Source organism: Mesoplodon mirus, assembly GCF_964341445.2.
Source record: "Mesoplodon mirus genome assembly, chromosome: 8".
In the NCBI taxonomy this organism is placed as follows: domain Eukaryota; kingdom Metazoa; phylum Chordata; class Mammalia; order Artiodactyla; family Ziphiidae; genus Mesoplodon; species Mesoplodon mirus.
Genome location: NC_138984.1, coordinates 99,858,548 through 99,875,427, shown reverse-complemented (window position 1 = coordinate 99,875,427; position 16,880 = coordinate 99,858,548). Strand labels below are relative to the sequence as shown.

The 16,880-nt window shown below is 42.9% G+C and overlaps 1 protein-coding gene across 1 annotated transcript in view; it reads right to left on the bottom strand.

Moving 5' to 3' along the window:
- Nucleotides 1-12,873: 12,873 nt before the first annotated feature.
- The window catches only part of ERCC3 (ERCC excision repair 3, TFIIH core complex helicase subunit), a 32,701-nt gene continuing 28,694 nt past the window's right edge, over nt 12,874-16,880 (bottom strand). The window contains exons 14-15 of the mRNA XM_082629892.1: nt 14,919-15,071; nt 12,874-13,355 (exon numbers count right to left, since the gene is read on the bottom strand). Coding sequence (XP_082486018.1) covers nt 13,224-13,355; nt 14,919-15,071 — 285 coding nt within the window. The 3' untranslated portion in view covers nt 12,874-13,223. The remainder of the gene's footprint in view (nt 13,356-14,918; nt 15,072-16,880) is intronic.

Genomic DNA, 16,880 nt, shown 5'->3' with positions numbered 1-16,880 from the left:
TTCTGAGGGTTGTCTTTTCATTTGCTTATGGCTTCCTTTGTTGTGCAAAATCTTTTAAGTTTAATTAGATCCTATTTGTTTATTTTTGTTTTTATTTCCATTTCTCTAGGAGGTGGGTCAAAAAGGATCTTGCTGTGATTTATGTCATAGAGTGTTCTTCCTATGTTTTCCTCTAAGAGTTTGATAGTCTCTGGCCTTACACTGAGCTTTCGAATCCATTTTGAGTTTATTTTTGTATATGGTATTAGGAAGTGTTCTAATTTCATTCTTTTACATGTAGCTGTCCAGTTTTCCCAGCACCATTTATTGAAGAGGCTGTCTTCTCTCCATTGTATACTCTTGCCTCCTTTATCAAAGATAAGGTGACCATATGTGCCTGGGTTTATCTCTGGGCTTTCTATCCTGTTCCATTTATCTATATTTCAGTTTTTGTGCCAGTACCATACTGTCTAGATTACTGTAGCTTTGTAGTATAGTCTGAAGTCAGGGAGCCTGATTCCTCCAGCTCCGTTTTTCTTTCTCAAGATTGCTTTGGCTATTCGGGGTCCTTTGTGTTTCCATACAAATTGTGCAATTTTTTGTTCTAGTGCTGTGAAAAAGTGCCATTGGTAGTTTGATAGGGATTGTATTGAATCTTTAGATTGCTTTGGGTAGTATAGTCATTTTCACAATGTTGATTCTTCCAATCCAAGAACATGGTATATCCCTCCATCTGTTTGTATCATCTTTAATTTCTTTCATCATTGTCTTACAGTTTTCTGCATACAGGTCTTTTGTCTCCTTAGGTAGGTTTATTCCTAGGTACTTTATTCTTTTTGTTGCAATGGTAAATGGGAGTGTTTCCTTAATTTCTTTCAGATTTTTCATCTTTAGTGTATAGGAATGAAAGATTTCTGTGTATTAATTTTGTATCCTGCTACTTTACCAAATTCATTGATTAGCTCTCGTAGTTTTCTGGTAGTATCTTTAGGATTCTCTATGTATAGTATCATGTCATCTGCAAACAGTGACAGTTTTACTTCTTCTTTTCCAATTTGGATTCTTTTCATTTCTTTTTCTTCTCTGATGGTTGTGGCTAAAACTTCCAAAACTATGTTGAATAATAGAGGTGAGATTGGGCAACCTTGTCTTCCTCCTGATCTTAGAGGAAATGGTTTCAGTTTTTCACCATTGAGAACGATATTGGCTGTGGGTTTGTCATATATGGCCTTTATTATGTTGAGGGAGGTTCCCTCTATGCTTACTTTCTGGAGAGTTTTTATCATAAATGGGTGTTGAATTTTGTTGAAATATTTCTCTGCATCTATTGAGATTATTAAAAAGTTTTAATCCTTCAGTTTAATACGGTGTATCACATTGATTGATTTGAGTATATTGAAGAATCCTTGCATTCCTGGGATAAATCCCACTTGATCATGGTGTATGATCCTTTTATTGTTCTGTTGGATTCTGTTTGCTAGTATTTTGTTGAGGATTTTTGCATCTATGTTCATCAGTTATATTGGCCTGTAGTTTTCTTTTTTTGTGACATCTTTGTCTGGTTTTGGTATCAGGGTGATGGTAGTCTTGTTGAATGCATCTTGGAGTGTTACTCCCTCTGCTATATTTTGGAAGAGTTTGAGAAGGATAGGTGTTAACTCTTCTCTAAATGTTTGATAGAATTAGCCTGTGAAGCCATCTGGTCCTGGGCTTTTGTTTGTTGGAAGACTTTTAATCACAGTTTCAATTTCAATGCTTGTGATTGGTCTGTTTATATTTTCTATTTCTTACTGGTTCAGTCTCGGAAGGTTGTGCTTTTCTAAGCATTTGTCCATGTCTTCCAGGTCGTCCATCTTACTGGCATATAGTTGCTTGTTGTAGTCTCTCATGATCCTTCGTATTTCTGCAGTGTAAGTTTTTACTTCTTTTTCATTTCTAATTCTGTTGAGTCTTCTCCCTTTTTTCCTTGATGAGTCTGGCTAATGGTTTATCAATTTTGTTTATCTTCTTAAAGAACCAGATTTTACTTTTACTGATCTTTGCTATTGTTTCCTTCATTTGTTTTTCATTTATTTCTGATCTGATCTTTATGATTTATTTCCTTCTGCTAACTTTGGGGGGCTTTCTTGTTCTTTTTTCTCTAATTGCTTTAGGTGTAAGGTTAGGTTGTTTGAGATTTTTTTTGTTTCTTGAGGTAGGATAGTATTGATATAAACTTCCCTCTTAGAACTGCTTTTGCTGCATCCCATAGCTTTTGGGTCATCGTGTTTTCATTGTCATTTGTTTCTAGGTATTTTTTGCTTTCCTCCTTGATTTCTTCAGGGATCTCTTGGTTATTTAGTAGCATATTGTTTAGTTTCCATGTGTTTGTATTTTTTACAGTTTTTTTTTCCTGTAATTGATATCTAGTCTCATAGCATTGTGGTCGGAAAAGATAACTGATATGATTTCAAGTTTTTTTAATTTACCAAGGCTTGATTTTTGACCCAAGATATGATCTATTCTGAAGAATGTTCCATGAGCACTTGAGAAGAAAGTGTATTCTGTTGTTTTTGGATGGAATGTCCTATAAATATTAAGTTCGTCTTGTTTGTCATTTAAAGTTTGTGTTTCCTTATTTATTTTCATTTTGGATGATCTGTCCATTGGTGAAAGTGGGGTGTTAAAGTCCCCTACTATGATTGTGTTACTGTTGATTTCCCCTTTTATGGCTGTTACCATTTGCCTTATGTATTGAGTTGCTTTATGTTGGGTGCATAAATATTTACAATTGTTATATCTTCTTCTTGGATTGATCCTTTAGTCATTATGTAGTGTCCTCCTTTGTCCCTTGTAATAGTCTTTATTTTAAAGTCTGTTTTGTCTGATATGAGAATTGCTACTCCAGCTTTCTTTTGATTTCCATTTGAATGGAATATCTTTTTCCATACACTCACTTTCAATCTGTATGTGTCCCTAGGTCTCAAGTGGGTCTCTTGTAGACAGCATATACATGGGTCTTGTTTTTGTATCCATTCAGCCAGTCTATATCTTTTTGGTGGGAGCATTTAATCCATTTACATTTAAGGTAATTATTGATATGTATGTTACTATTACCATTTTCTTAAATGTTTTGGGGTTGTTTATGTAGGTCTTTTCCTTCTCTTGTGTTTCCTGCCTAGATAAGTTCCTTTAGCATTTTTTGTAAAGCTGGTTTGGTGGTGCTGAATTCTCTTAACTTTTGCTTGTCTGTAAAGGTTTTAATTTCTCCTTCAAATCTGAATGAGATCCTTGCTGGGTAGAGTAATCTTAGTTGTAGGTTTTTCCCTTTCATCACTTTAAATATGTCCTGCCACTCCCTTCTGGCTTGCAGAGTTTCTGCTGAAAGATCAGATGTAAACCTTATGGGGATTCCCTTCTATGTTATCTTTTGTTTTTCCCTTGCTGCTTTTAATATTTTTTCTTTGTATTTAATTTTTGATAGTTTGATTAATATGTGTCTTGGTGTGCTTCTCCTTGGATTTATCCTGAGTGGGACTCTCTGCACTTCCTGGACTTGACTATTTCCTTTCCCAGGTTAGGGAACTATAACTATAACTATAACTATAATCTCTTCAAATATTTTCTCAGTCCCTTTCTTTATCTCTTCTTCTTCTGGGACCCCTATAATTAGAATGTTGTTGCATTTAATGTTGTCCCAGAGGTCTGTGAGACTGGCCTAAATTCTTTTCATTCTTTTTTCTTTATTCTGCTCTGTGATAGTTATTTCCACTATTTTATCTTCCAGGTCACTTCTCCGTTCTTCTGCCTCAGTTATTCTACTATTGATTCCTTCTAGAGAATTTTTAATTTATTTTGTTGTTCATTGTTTGTTTGCTCTTTAGTTCTTCTAGGTCCTTGTTAAATGTTTATTTTCTCCATTATTTCCAAGATTTTGGATCATCTTTACTATCATTACTCTGAATTCTTTTTCAGGCATACTGCCTATTTCCTCTTCATTTGTTTGGTCTGGTAGGTTTTTACCTTGCTCCTTCGTCTGCAGCATATTTTTCTGTCTTCTCATTTTCTTTAACTTACTGTTTTGGGGGTCTCCTTTTTGCAGGCTGCAGGTTCGTAGTTCCCATTGTTTTGGGTGTCTGCCCCCAGTGGGTGATGTTGGTTCAGTGGCTTGTGTAGGCTTCCTAGTGGAGGGGACTGGTGCCTCTGTTCTGGTGGGTGGGGCAGGATGTTGTCTTTCTGGTGGGCAGGGTCATGTCCTGTCGTGTGTTTTGGGGTGTCTGTGAACTTAGTATGATTTTAGGCAGCCTCTGCTAATGGGTGGGGCTGTCTTCCAGTCTCACTAGTTTTTTGGCATGGGGCATCCAGCACTGGAGCTTGCTGGCCATTGGGTGGAGCTGGGTCTTAGCATTGAGACAGAGATCTCTGGGAGAACTCTCACCAATTGTTATTATGTGGGGCTGGGAGGTCTCTGGTGGTCCAATGTCCTGAACTCGGCTTTCCCACCTAAGAGGCTCAGGCCTGACACCTGGCGGGAACACCAAGACCCTGTCAGCCACATGGCTCAGAAGAAAAGGGAGGAAAAAAAGAAAGAAAAGAAATAATAAAAAAAATTATTAACATAAAATAATAATTTTTTTAAAAAATGAAGAGAGTAACCAAATAAACAAATCCACCAAGGATAACAAGTGCTAAAAACTAAACTAAGGTAAACATATATATCAGAAACAAATCAGTTACAGACAGCAAACCCCAAGTCTACAGTTGCTCCTAAAGTCCACCGCCCCAATTTTGGGATGATTTGTTGTCTATTCAGGTATTCCACAGATGCAGGGTACATCAAGTTGATTGTGGGGATTTAATCCGCTGCTCCTGTGGCTGCATGGAGAAATTTCCTTCTCTTCTTTGTTCGCACAGCTCCCAGGGTTCAGCTTTGGATTTGGACCCACCTCTGTGTGTAGGTCACCCCCAGGCATCTGTTCCCACCCAGATAGGAGTGAAAGCAGTGGCTGATTAGGGGGCTCTCACTCACTCAGGCTGGGGGAAGGGAGGGGTACGGTAGTCATAATTAGAATGCGGGGCAAGCTTGCAATGGCAGAAGCCAGCATGACGTTGCAACAGTCTGAGGAGCGCCATGTGTTCTCCCAGGGAAGTTGTCCCTGGATCGTGGGACCCTGGCAGTGGCAGTCTGCACGGGCTCCCAGGAGGGGAGGTGTGGATGTGACCTGTGCTTGTTCACAGGCTTCTTGGTGGCTGCAGCAGCAGCCTTAGCGTTTCATGCCCGTCTTGGGTCCAAGCTGATAGCCGTGGCTCGTGCCCATCTCTGGAGCTCATTTAGATGGTGCTCTGAATCCCCTCTCCTCGCGCACCATGAAACGATGGTCTCGTCTCTTCGGCAGGTCCAGACTTTTCCCCAGACTCCCTCCCGGCTAGCTGTGGTGCACTAGCCCCTTCAGGTTGTGTTCACACAGCCAACCCCAGTCCTCTCCCTGGGTTCTGAACCCTGAAGCCAGAGCCTCAGCTCCCAGCACCCACTCACCCCGGCGGGTGAGCAGACAAACCTCGGGCTGGTGAGTGCTGGTCGGCACCAATCCTCTGTGCTGGGAGCCTCTCCGCTTTGCCCTCAGCACCCCTGTTGCTGCACTCTCCTCCGTGGCTCCAAAGCTTCCCCCCTCCGCCACCTGCAGTCTCCACCCGCGAAGGGGCTTCCTAGTGTGTGGAAACCTTTCCTCCTTCACAGCTCCCTCCCAGAGGTGCAGGTCCCGTCCCTATTCTTTTGTCTCTTTTTTCTTTTTTTCTTTTGCCCTACCCAGGCATGTGGGGAGTTTCTTGCCTTTTGGGAAGTCTGAGGTCTTCTGCCAGCTTTCGGTAGGTGTTCTGTAGGGGTTGTTCCACGTGTAGATGCATTTCTGATGTATTTGTGGGGAGGAAGGTGATCTCCGCGTCTTACTCCTCCGCCATCTTGAAGGTCCCCCTCCGGTATATTGGTTTTTGTTCTGTGTTCTTTTATGTGATTGACAGGTTTAGCCACAAGAGGCGACACACGAGAGGCTCAGGAAAACAAATTTATTATGCTCCCAGGTCCTAAAATTGGATGCACAGCATACCGTTCCATGTAGGGCCACATGGGAAAGCCTCAGAGTGGTCAGCACGCAGAAAGCAGGAGCAAGGGGAAAGCCGAAGCTAGAATCTTTATTGGAGTTTCCGTGGGACAGGCAAGGCAGGGCAGAATGAACAGTTTAGAACTCCCTAGTTTGAATAATTTCAGCTGGCTCTACACTGTAATGGTGGTCCCTAGTTGCCTGGTACCTGGCCCTGGGATGATTAAGACAGAGTATATTGCCTCCTGGGGTGTATGGGCCAGATAGAGGAGATATGGCTCTGGACTGTTTAGTCTGTAAATCAAAGACATGCTCCTGGCTGTGCCCTTTGCTGTCTCAAGAATTGGCTAGTCTATTTACAATAGCCAAGACATGGAAGCAACCTAAATGTCCATCAACAGATGAATGGATAAGGAAGATGTGGTACACACACACACACACACACACACACACACACACACACACACACAGTGGAATACTACTCAGCCACAAAAAAGAATGAAATAATGCCACATGGATGGACCTAGAGATTATCATACTAAGTGAAGTACGTCAGAAAGAGAAAGACAAATACCATATGACATCAGTTATATGTGGAATCTAAACTATGACACAAATGAACTTGCCTATGAAACAGAAACACTCACAGACATAGAAAACAGACTTGTGGTTACCAACGGGGAAAGGGGAGGGATGGATTGGGAGTTTGGGGTTAGCAGATGCAAACTATTATATACAGAATAGATAAACACAGGTCCTATTATATAGCACAGGGAACTATATTCAACATTCTGTAATAAACCATAATGGAAAAGAATATGGAAAAATGTATATGTAACTGAATCACTTTGTTGTATACCAGAAACAGAGCATTGTAAATTAGCTATCCTTCAATTAAAAAAAAACAAAAAACAAAAAAAAGAATAGGCTAGTCTCAGCAAGGGGTATCTCTCCCCAACCAGAACAGTTTTTAAGATGTCAAAACATACAGAAAATTATAAACAAAATTAATAGTTTTCAGACTTCCCTGGTGGCACAGAGGTTAAGAATCCACCTGCCAATGCAGGGGTCACGGGTTTGATCCCTGGTCCGGGAAGATCCCACATGCCATAGAGCAACTAAGCCCATGTGCCACAACTACTGAGTTTGCACTCTAGAGCCCACAAGCCACAACTATGGAGCCCGTGTGCTACAACTACTGAAGCCTGTGTGCCTAGAGCCTGTGCTCCGCAGCAAGAGAAGCCACTGCAATGAGAAGCACACACACCACAACGAAGAGTAGCCCCTGCTCACAGCAACTAGAGAAGGCCCATGTGCAGCAACGAAGATCCAACACAGCCAGAAATAAGTAATTTATATATTTTTTTAAAATGTAGTTTTCATTTTCACTCAATTCAAAAATAGTAATTTTTCTTTTTTAAATTTAGAATTGTGTTACTTAGTTTTCAAATATTTGGGGGTTTCCCACAGATCTTTTACCAATTTTTAATTTACTTCCACTGTGGTCAAGGAACATTGCTTGTGTGACTTGAATCCTTTTAAATTTATTGGGACTGGTTGTATGGTCCAGAATTAAATCTTAGTAAATGATCTGTACGAACTTGAAAGGAATGTGTATTCTGCAGTTACTGGGTGGTGTTTTATAAATGTTAGTCAGGTGAAGTTGGTCAATAGTGTTGTTTAAGTCTTCTGTATCTTTACTGATTTTTGGTCTATTTATTCTCTCAATTATTGAAAAAAAGGTATTAAAATCTCTGAAATGTGTATTTTTCTATTTCTTCTTTCAGGTGTATCAGTTTTTGCTTCAAGTATTTTAAAGCTGTAATTAGGAACATAAATGTTTAGAATTATTAGCTCCTCTTTATAAAATGACCCTGGTAATATTCTTTGCTCTGAAATCTACTTGGCCCAATATTAATATAGCTACTCCAGCTTTCGTTTGCTTCATGTTAGCATAGTATATATTGTTCCATTCTCTAAACCTATTTGCATCCTAATATTAAATCTTGTAGGCAGCATAATTTTGTCCTTCTTTTAAAAATCTGACAATCTCTGATTTTTACTTGAGGGCGTTTAGACCATTTCCTATTTATTCTCTACTTATCCCATCTGCTCCTTATTTCCTTCTTCCTCTTTTTCTGACTTCTTTAGAATTGAGTATTTTTCATGACTTCATTTTATCTCCTATATTGGTTTATTAACCATAATTCTTTGTTATTTTAGTGGTTGCTTCCGTACCACAGGCGACTTTCAAGTAATGTTATACCACTTTATGTGTAACACAAGAACCTCACAACAGTACGCATCCACTTCTACCCTCTTGGCTTTTGTACCATTGTTGTTATACATTTTACTTTTACATGTTATAAACTCCACAATACATTTCCTTTGTTCTAAACAGTTATCTTTATTTTTTATTGTGGTAAAATATACATAAAATTTACAATTTTAACCACTTTTAAGTGCACAGTTTAGTGGCATTAAGTTCATTCAGTGTTGTGCAACTATGACCACTATCCATCTCCAGAAGTTAGCGATCAGTTCTCCTTTAAAAAAAATGTAAATAATAGAAATCGTTTATATTTATCAAGGTAGTTTGTAGTAGTCTTCAATCCTTTGTGTAGATACAAATTTCTAACTAGCATTATATTCCTTTCCTCAAAGGACTTCCTTTAACATGACCTTTAGTGCTGGTCTGCTAGTAATGAATTCTTTCAGCACTCCTATATCTGAAGAAGAATTTCACTTTTATTTTTGAAAGATCTTTTCGCTGGGTATAGAATTCTAAGTTGTTGGTTTTTTTCTTTCAATACTTAAAGATATTTCTCGATAGTCCTTTTTTAAAAAATAAATTTATTTATTTATTTTTTTGTCTGTGTTGGGTCTTCATTTCTGTGTGAGGGCTTTCTCTAGTTGCAGCGAGCGGGGGCCACTCTTCATCGTGGTGCGCGGGCCTCTCACTGTCGCGGCCTCTCTTGTTGCAGAGCACAGGCTCCAGATGTGCAGGCTCAGTAGCTGTGGCTCACAGGCCCAGTTGCTCCGTGGCATGTGGGATCTTCCCAGACCAGGGCTCGAACCTGTGTCCCCTGCATCGGCAGGCAGATTCTCAACCCTGTGCCACCAGGGAAGCCCTCGATAGTCTTCTTGATTCCATAGTTTTTAATAAGAAATCTCATCAAATATTTGGGGGTTTCCAACAGATCTTTTACTGATTTTAAATTTAATTCCACTGTGGTCACAGAACATAGTCTGCCGTCTTTATCTGTGTTTCCCTGCACAAAGTGTCCTCTCTGGCTCCTTTTTAAAAACAGTTCTGCCCTCACTTTTTCCCTCTCCTTTCACATTTTACTATTTAACCAGCAAGAAGAAATCAGGTGGCTACTTGAACATTTTGCTTGCAAATCTTAGCAAATCTTGCAAATCTAGACCACAAAGTTCATTGGACACATTCTGCTTTCCATATAACTGCAGATGACAGTGCCACTAAATTTTTGGCCACTGTGTAATAGAGATCCCCCTTCCTCCAGTTTCCAATAGCAGCTTCTTCACTTCCTTTTAAGCACTCACTGACAGTGTTCTCAATAATAGTCTGTTGAAGGTAATTTGGGCGTTCTCTAACATGTTCCTCAAAATCCAGCCTCTCCCCACTTCTTAGTTCCAAAGCCACTCCCACGTTTTTGAGTATTTGTTACAACAGCATCCCACGCTTGGTACCAAAATCTAGATTAGTTATCTATTGCTTTGTAATCATGGGCAACCGTGACCACAATCCACCTCCAGAACTTAGCAATCAATTCTCTTTCTTAAAAAAGAGATGTAGATAATAAGACATTTTTTAATTTAAAATTTTTTACAATTTAAAATTTTGTGGCTTAAAATGACAACATTTATGATCTCACAGTTTCTGTGCATCAGGAATCCAGGACCTTAGCTGTGTCCTCTGGTTCACGTCTCTCACAGGATACAATCAAGGGGTAGGTTAGGGCTGTAGTCATCTAACCAATGTAGTCATTGGTTGTAGGCTCACCAAGAGAGGAACAGTTTCCAAGCTCACTCCTGTGAGTATTGGCAGGATTCAGTCCACTGTGGGCCATTGGACTGAGGCTCCCTCCATTCCTTGCCATGTGGGCCCCTCCATTGGGCAGCTTACTTTGTCAGAGCAAGCAAATAAGAAATGTCAGAGAGAGTATGGAAACAAGTTTTCATTATGAGTTGTATTTTCCTGGCTCTTTGCTTGCCTGGTAATTTCTGATTGGATGTCAGACAGTGCAAATTTTACCTTATTGGTTGCTAGATATTTTTGTGCTGTAATAATTAGCTTTGTCCTGGATTGTAGTAAGTTACTTGGAAATAATTGGATCCTTTTGGGTCTTGCCTTCAAACTTTTGTTAGGACTCATGCAGCATTAGTTTAGGTCTAACTTTCCACAATACTGAAGCAAAACCTTGCTGAACACTCTACCAGATGCCCAGTGAGTTGAGGATTTTCAGTCTGGCTGGTGGGAACAGGAATAGTCCAGGCCCTGGATAAGCTCCCCCTGACCCTTTCATGGGGTTCCTTCCCCAGCCTTGGGTAGCTTCTTTACATGCATGTGCAGAACAGTGCTCAGTGGAAGACTCAGGGCCCCTCAGCAAATCTCTTTGTGCAGCTCTCCTATTTGGTACTTTGTCCTATAAATTCCTTCTGCTATGGGGTGTAAGGACTGGTTCAGGGAAAAGGCAGCAGGAAGGGATAACAGGATAGATGGTTACCAGTGAGAGGTTCCCTCACAACTTCCCTCAAGGTGTAAGCAGGCAGGGTTATTGTGTTCCTTTTAAGTCCATAAACTTTGAAGAGACCCATTCAATAGTCACTGGATACCTACTATATGCCAGATATTGGGGTACAGATAGAACTCAAACCAACAGGATACAAAAATGTAAACACCAAAAATGAAAAAAAAGAAAAAAAAAGGACAGCATAAAGGACATAGCACAGTACAGGAAACACTTTTAGGGGTAGGAGCAGGAGTTAGGTTTCCTGGAGATGATACATCTCAACTTACTTTTAGAGAATAAACAGGAATTTGTTACATGGTGTCAAATAAACTAATCCCGACTTGGCAAGGAGAGACTTTATTTGAAAGGATTGCTACAAAGGGGAGGGCAGCTATTACAACAGGGAGTACACACTGACCATATGATCAGCAAGCATCTCAAGAGTTAAGCAAAAAAGTTTTTCTTTTATAGGGAGGAGGAAACACAGGAGGGGCTGAGGAAGTGGGATGAATGGGAGTGGCAATGGCAGATGGCAGATCAGACAGTGTTTTACCCTGAGTCCCACTGGACTCAGGAGGGGCTGTAGGCTGAGCGTGGGCCAAAAGTCAGGGGCCTGCAGAGAGAATCTTAACCAAGGTTTGGTTAACAAGCATTTTGTTCCAATTGATCAGTGGGGACAAGCACTTCAGCTAATCATTCGAAGCAAAGAATGGGAATCTGGAAGGTCTGTGTCTGGCTTTGTCACTGGTAGACAAGGAGGGCACCCATGAGCCTTATCTCAGACATATGGGGAAAGGTGGTTCTTTGCGGTAAGCTGTTTTCCAGAACACAAAAGATGGGGGGGGGGGGCGCGGGTGTGTGGTTCTTTGAAAGTCCCAGTTTTCCAGGATCACAGGGCTTGGGTAAAATTCAACGTTATCTGTAGACAGGTTAGAGGACAAGAAAACAGTGAGCAACAAGGAGATACACAAAGTGCTTGGCATTGCTTGAGTATCTCAAGCATGACAGGATATGAGAATCTGGAAATAATACTGGTTATAATACAGTCTGACATCTGGGTGCCACCCACTGGGGTGAGTGGCCTTAGCATGGATGTGCCTGAGCACAGGCCTCAGGTCTGGCTGCTGGGGGCCATTTCCAGGGTTTGCACAGACTCAGCGGCTCTCCACGGGTCAGCACCAACTGCTGGGCAGACTGTGAGAGTGCGTTTGTCCCCAAAAGGTCAGCTCAGTGAAGTGCAATTCAGGGAAGGTGGCTCTTGCTCCGAAGCACTCTTGACAGAATGAATGTGGTCTTCTCCCTGAGTGGGCGATGACGGCTGGGATCACTGCTGCCGGGCGGCAGGGGTGGGCAGGACTCCAAGTCGAGCAGCCTTAGTTAGCACAGGCTTCCAACACTCCCCAGGTGCAGGGCTGCCGCCTCCTAGAATAAGCCTCCTCAAAATAACACGCTCTTCTTCATGATCTATGCCTGTGCATGCCTGCCTGTCTTCTATGGACCAATCCTGATTTGTGTCTTTTCCTGAACACCTTTTCTTTCATACCAGGAGCAGAGAAGAAAAGCCCAGAGACATCTTTCAGAATAAGGGAACCAGCCGTTAAAGATCCAAGGGTACTAAACTGCTATTAGAAGAGGAATCCAGCCTCCCAGCCGTATCAACAGTGTATCTGGGGGGAGGTAGAAATAAAAGTTGATCCTCTCAGGGAAGACCAACCATCAGAAGCTGTGTGCACTATGGCTCCCCACGAAGGTGATGGCCTTCAGGTTACCTAGAGGACCTACAGCTGTGGTGCCTCCCATGGAACCCACCTGAGCTGAACAGGGAGGGGCCAGGCAGCACTGCAAACTGCTCAAGCTCCTCCATCACTCTGGACCACCATCCCCTGTCAACACTGTGCACTAACGGGCAAGTCTTCTTGTCTCTCCGGTGCTCCCTGTGGATGGGCCCCGTCTAATTCCTCTGGGCCTGCCACCAAGTGGAGCCCTGATGGAAGTTTGTCATCTAGACATAGCCCATGTCTGTGACAAGGTGTAAGAACAAGGCGTACGATGAAGAGTGGTTAAACATCCCAGTGCTGTTTATTCAGGAGAACAGTAAGATAAATACGCCTAAATGTTACAAATTTTTATGTACAGGAATGACCACTCCCCAACAAGTTTAAAAAGCGGTCTGAAAAAAACAAAAAATATACTCCCCCCCACTCCCACTTTCAAACCCTGGAATGCCCAGGAAGACAGAATCAAGCTCTTGATGCATTTTCTTCAACACAGTCAACAGATATTGAATCTAGACTGGTTTGGCCGACGCTATTGGAAAGAATGCCGATGTGGAAAGAAAATGCTCTGTTTAAAATCCCTTTCCAATGCTGGCGCTAGGCACCCAAGTTTCACCTACGTGACCCTATGGGCGTCATTTCCTGAAGCGCTTGAAAAGCGGGTGCACGTGCTTACTGGAAGCCTTGCTCCGGGACGAGTGGTACTCCATGTACACTGTGTCATCAGCCCCAGACATGGAGCTCATCGTGCCGAAGCGCCGAGACACCTGCAGGGCAACCCGGCCCACCATTAGTTTACAAAGCAAAACACCCTCCTCCTATAACATTTATAATCAGAATAAGATAAATTTATAAAACTTATAAAAGTTTCATAGATTTTATTATTTTTAAAATAACATTTACTGACCACTTAGTATGTCTCAGGCATGGTTCTAAGCAGCTTATACTTATTTACGTGTCTTACCTCATCTAATGCTCACAACCATTATAATCCCCATCTTACAGAAGAGGAAACAGGCACAGAGAAATGATTTGTCCAAGATCACACAACTCTTAAACAGATGGGACTTGAACCCAGGCAGTCAGCTTCAGATTCCATGTACCTAGCCATACACCACCCTGCCTCTCTTAATGACAATTTCTAAACAGAATTTTAACAGTGAGGGCAGGAGTCCCTCAAAATCTCCTGAGACCCTACCATAAGGCTTTGAATCAACTGGAAATCCTTTCTAGCCCTGGGCCTGAATCTTGGCTCTGTGTCTCACTGGGTGGCCTTGGGCAAATACTGAATGTCTGCACCTCTATGAGCTCATCTGTAAAATGGGGATAACCACATCTGCTTGACATGTGTGGTGTGAACAGAAATCACACAAGTCAAGGGTCTGCCCCCGAGCCTGGGACACCACTTGCACCAGATTCCAAGCAAAGTACGCAGACAGGCACTGAAGCCACGCCTTGCATAGCCTCACCTTGGGTGACCCACTGTGAGGTGGAACTGACTAGACACCACCTTCAGACACAGAAACAGGAATTTTCCCTGGGCTCCCGTGGAGAGTGCCCAGGAGGAGGCCCAGCCCCCAACCCCCAGGTCTGGGGACAGAAAGGTCTCAGGCTGCGGGGAGGGCAGCACCTCCCTGGTGACACTGCTTCCTTCTTCCCCTGTTCCAGCCATCGCTCACTTTCCAGCTCTAACACCAACTTAGTTTCAAAAGCACCTGATGAAACAGTACTTCTCTCCTTGGAAGGGCCTGATAATAAGAATTCCTCATAATGATACTTTCATTAGTTATACCGCATTATATTTGCCTGGCACATAGCAGGCATTCAATAAGCATGTGCAGAATAACTGAAAAGTTGCGCATTTTCAGAGAACTCTAAATTTTTCAAAGAATGTGTGGAAACTACAATATGAGTTGATTCTCAGACGCATTTTACAGCCTGGAAGGCTCAGTTTCATTACTGAGGAGGAAGCCAGGGATAAGGTGAGGCGCCCAAGGCCAAAAAGGCAGCCCCAGGTCCGTCACACTCCTTCCAGCAGCCACCCTAGGTGGAGCCTGGGCTCCCACATCCAAATACTAACAAATACTTACGCCAGACTGCTATGTGAACAGAGCAGGAGACCAACCACACCTGCCGTGGGCTCAGACACACAGAACAAGACAGACGCACAGCAAGGTTAGTAGGGGCGTTTTCGATTATTCTCCTCTCTACAGTCTCCAAGTTCTTACAAAAATCACACAGGCACAAACAAAGGACTGTGCAGGTGTATGTGTGTCTAAGACGCTGTCCTTCGGGAGAACTGACATCTGGAGCCTCACCCACTCACTCACCTGGCTGGATTTGGAGCCAAATTCTCCCGCCACCACCTCCTCCTCAGCATCCAGGTCAGAGGCTGCCAGGACCTTCTGTAAGAGTTGCTGTTGCTCCTCTTTTGTTGAAAATGCCAACTCCTCCTCCTCCATGTTGGCAAGCTTTGTGATCACCTGCACAGCAGAACCCTCTTGTTTTCTCTCCCTGGACCCGATCCTGCCTTCTCCTGGGCTCACCTGGTCTGGTCACTTGCCCCCTCAGGCCCAGCAGAGCAGGTGGCTAATAACGGAGAGCTCCTCTTAGGCAGTGCAGAGACCAGCCTCAGAGCCACTGTCAACAAGGAGCTTAACTAATGACTGCAAGGCAGGAGAGGTTCAGGAAATTCTAGAAAACTCTGCTCCCAACACATGGCAGCTAAATGATCACTTACCGAAGATCAACAGGGATCTCAGCAATCTTAAAACAACCATTCTGGTAGTTTTCCCACCTTGCACCAGGTAAACAAAGGACCAAAAACCGAAAGGCACAGCCGGCTGCCCCTCAAGAAGGCCTTCAACCTCCGGGCTTGGCACCCAGGGCTTCCAGCAGGAGGGACACTTACAAATGATAGGATATTAAGAATGGATTTATAAGATTTTTTTTTCCAAAAGAGAAAGATAAAAGCACGGTGGAGATTTGGTTTTCATTTCTTTGGAGATAACTTACTACAAGGCCTACCTATCCCTGCAGAAAGCTTGGATTGATTACGTACAGCAGGGTCCCCAACCCCCGGGCTGAGGACCAGTACCGGGCCGCACAGCAGGAGGCAAGCGGCAGGAGAGCGAGTGAAGCTTCATCTGCCGCTCCCCACGGCTCGCATTACCGCCTGGACCATCCCCCCCATCGCTCGCATTACCCCCTCTCCCCACCGGTCAGTGGAAAAATTGTCTTCCATGAAACCAGTTCCTGGCGCCAAAAAGGTTGGGGACCACTGAGTCAGAAAGGGAACTTCTTTTCCTCTCTCTCTCTCTCATTCTTCTCATAATTTTAATGAGAAAATTCCTAGAAGTATCTGGCTGCACCCTTCAGGTGGCCACAGATCTGGAGTACAGATACAGGACACTTCTGCCCTGGCCTGATCACCAGGGTCCAGATTCTGGGAACCCTAACCTGGCTGCTCTCAGCAGGCAGCCCTGGAGGTGAGGAAGGCAAAGGCAGCTCCAACCAACGCAGACAACCATGTGCTCAGGTACCATGTTGTCGAGCTCACCCGTCAAAGAACCCAGAGCACTTCCTGATTCACTGCTTCTCTTACCCTTACGACTCTCCCAGGAATCAGGAGGTATGGATGCTATTATCAGCTCGAACGTTACACAGACGGATAAAAAGGTCGAAATGAAAATCCTTCAAAAAACTGTCCCAAATGTCCTGAACTAGAGTTCAGCATGAGAAGTCTGAAAAGTGTCACTGCCTCTGACTAAAAGGGGAGGGATCAGACAACCCTGTCCTCTTTTCTAAAGCTAATAAAAGGGAACTCTATTATTTCCCTAATTAGTTCTGCCCTAAACCAATTTGAAAAAGATACAATCTAAAGTACCTGAAAAGGCAGCCTACAGTCTCACAAATCAAGAACCTGGGAACTTATATGTTCTAAGATATCCTTTTAATCCCCTGCTTCCAGCACCCTCCACCCACCACCCCAAGTCAAAACCCTTTGGGACACTAAATCCTAACAAAAACTTAGTATTTGTGTCAATAGGAAAGAAAGCAAATGCCTTAGCCAATGAAAGTTCACCAAAGCTTTAGAATTTCCCAAACTATTAAAATACCAGATTTATAGTACATGGATGGCTCTGATATCTGTGAGGCCCACTGAGACCCAGGCTTACCAGATGACTAAGGGCAGACTCTCCCAGCTCCCTGGAGGGGGCACCCCCTGAGAAAGTAACCCCGAGGGGCTCAGACTAACACAGTGATGGCCACAGTTCCTTCATCTCAAGTCC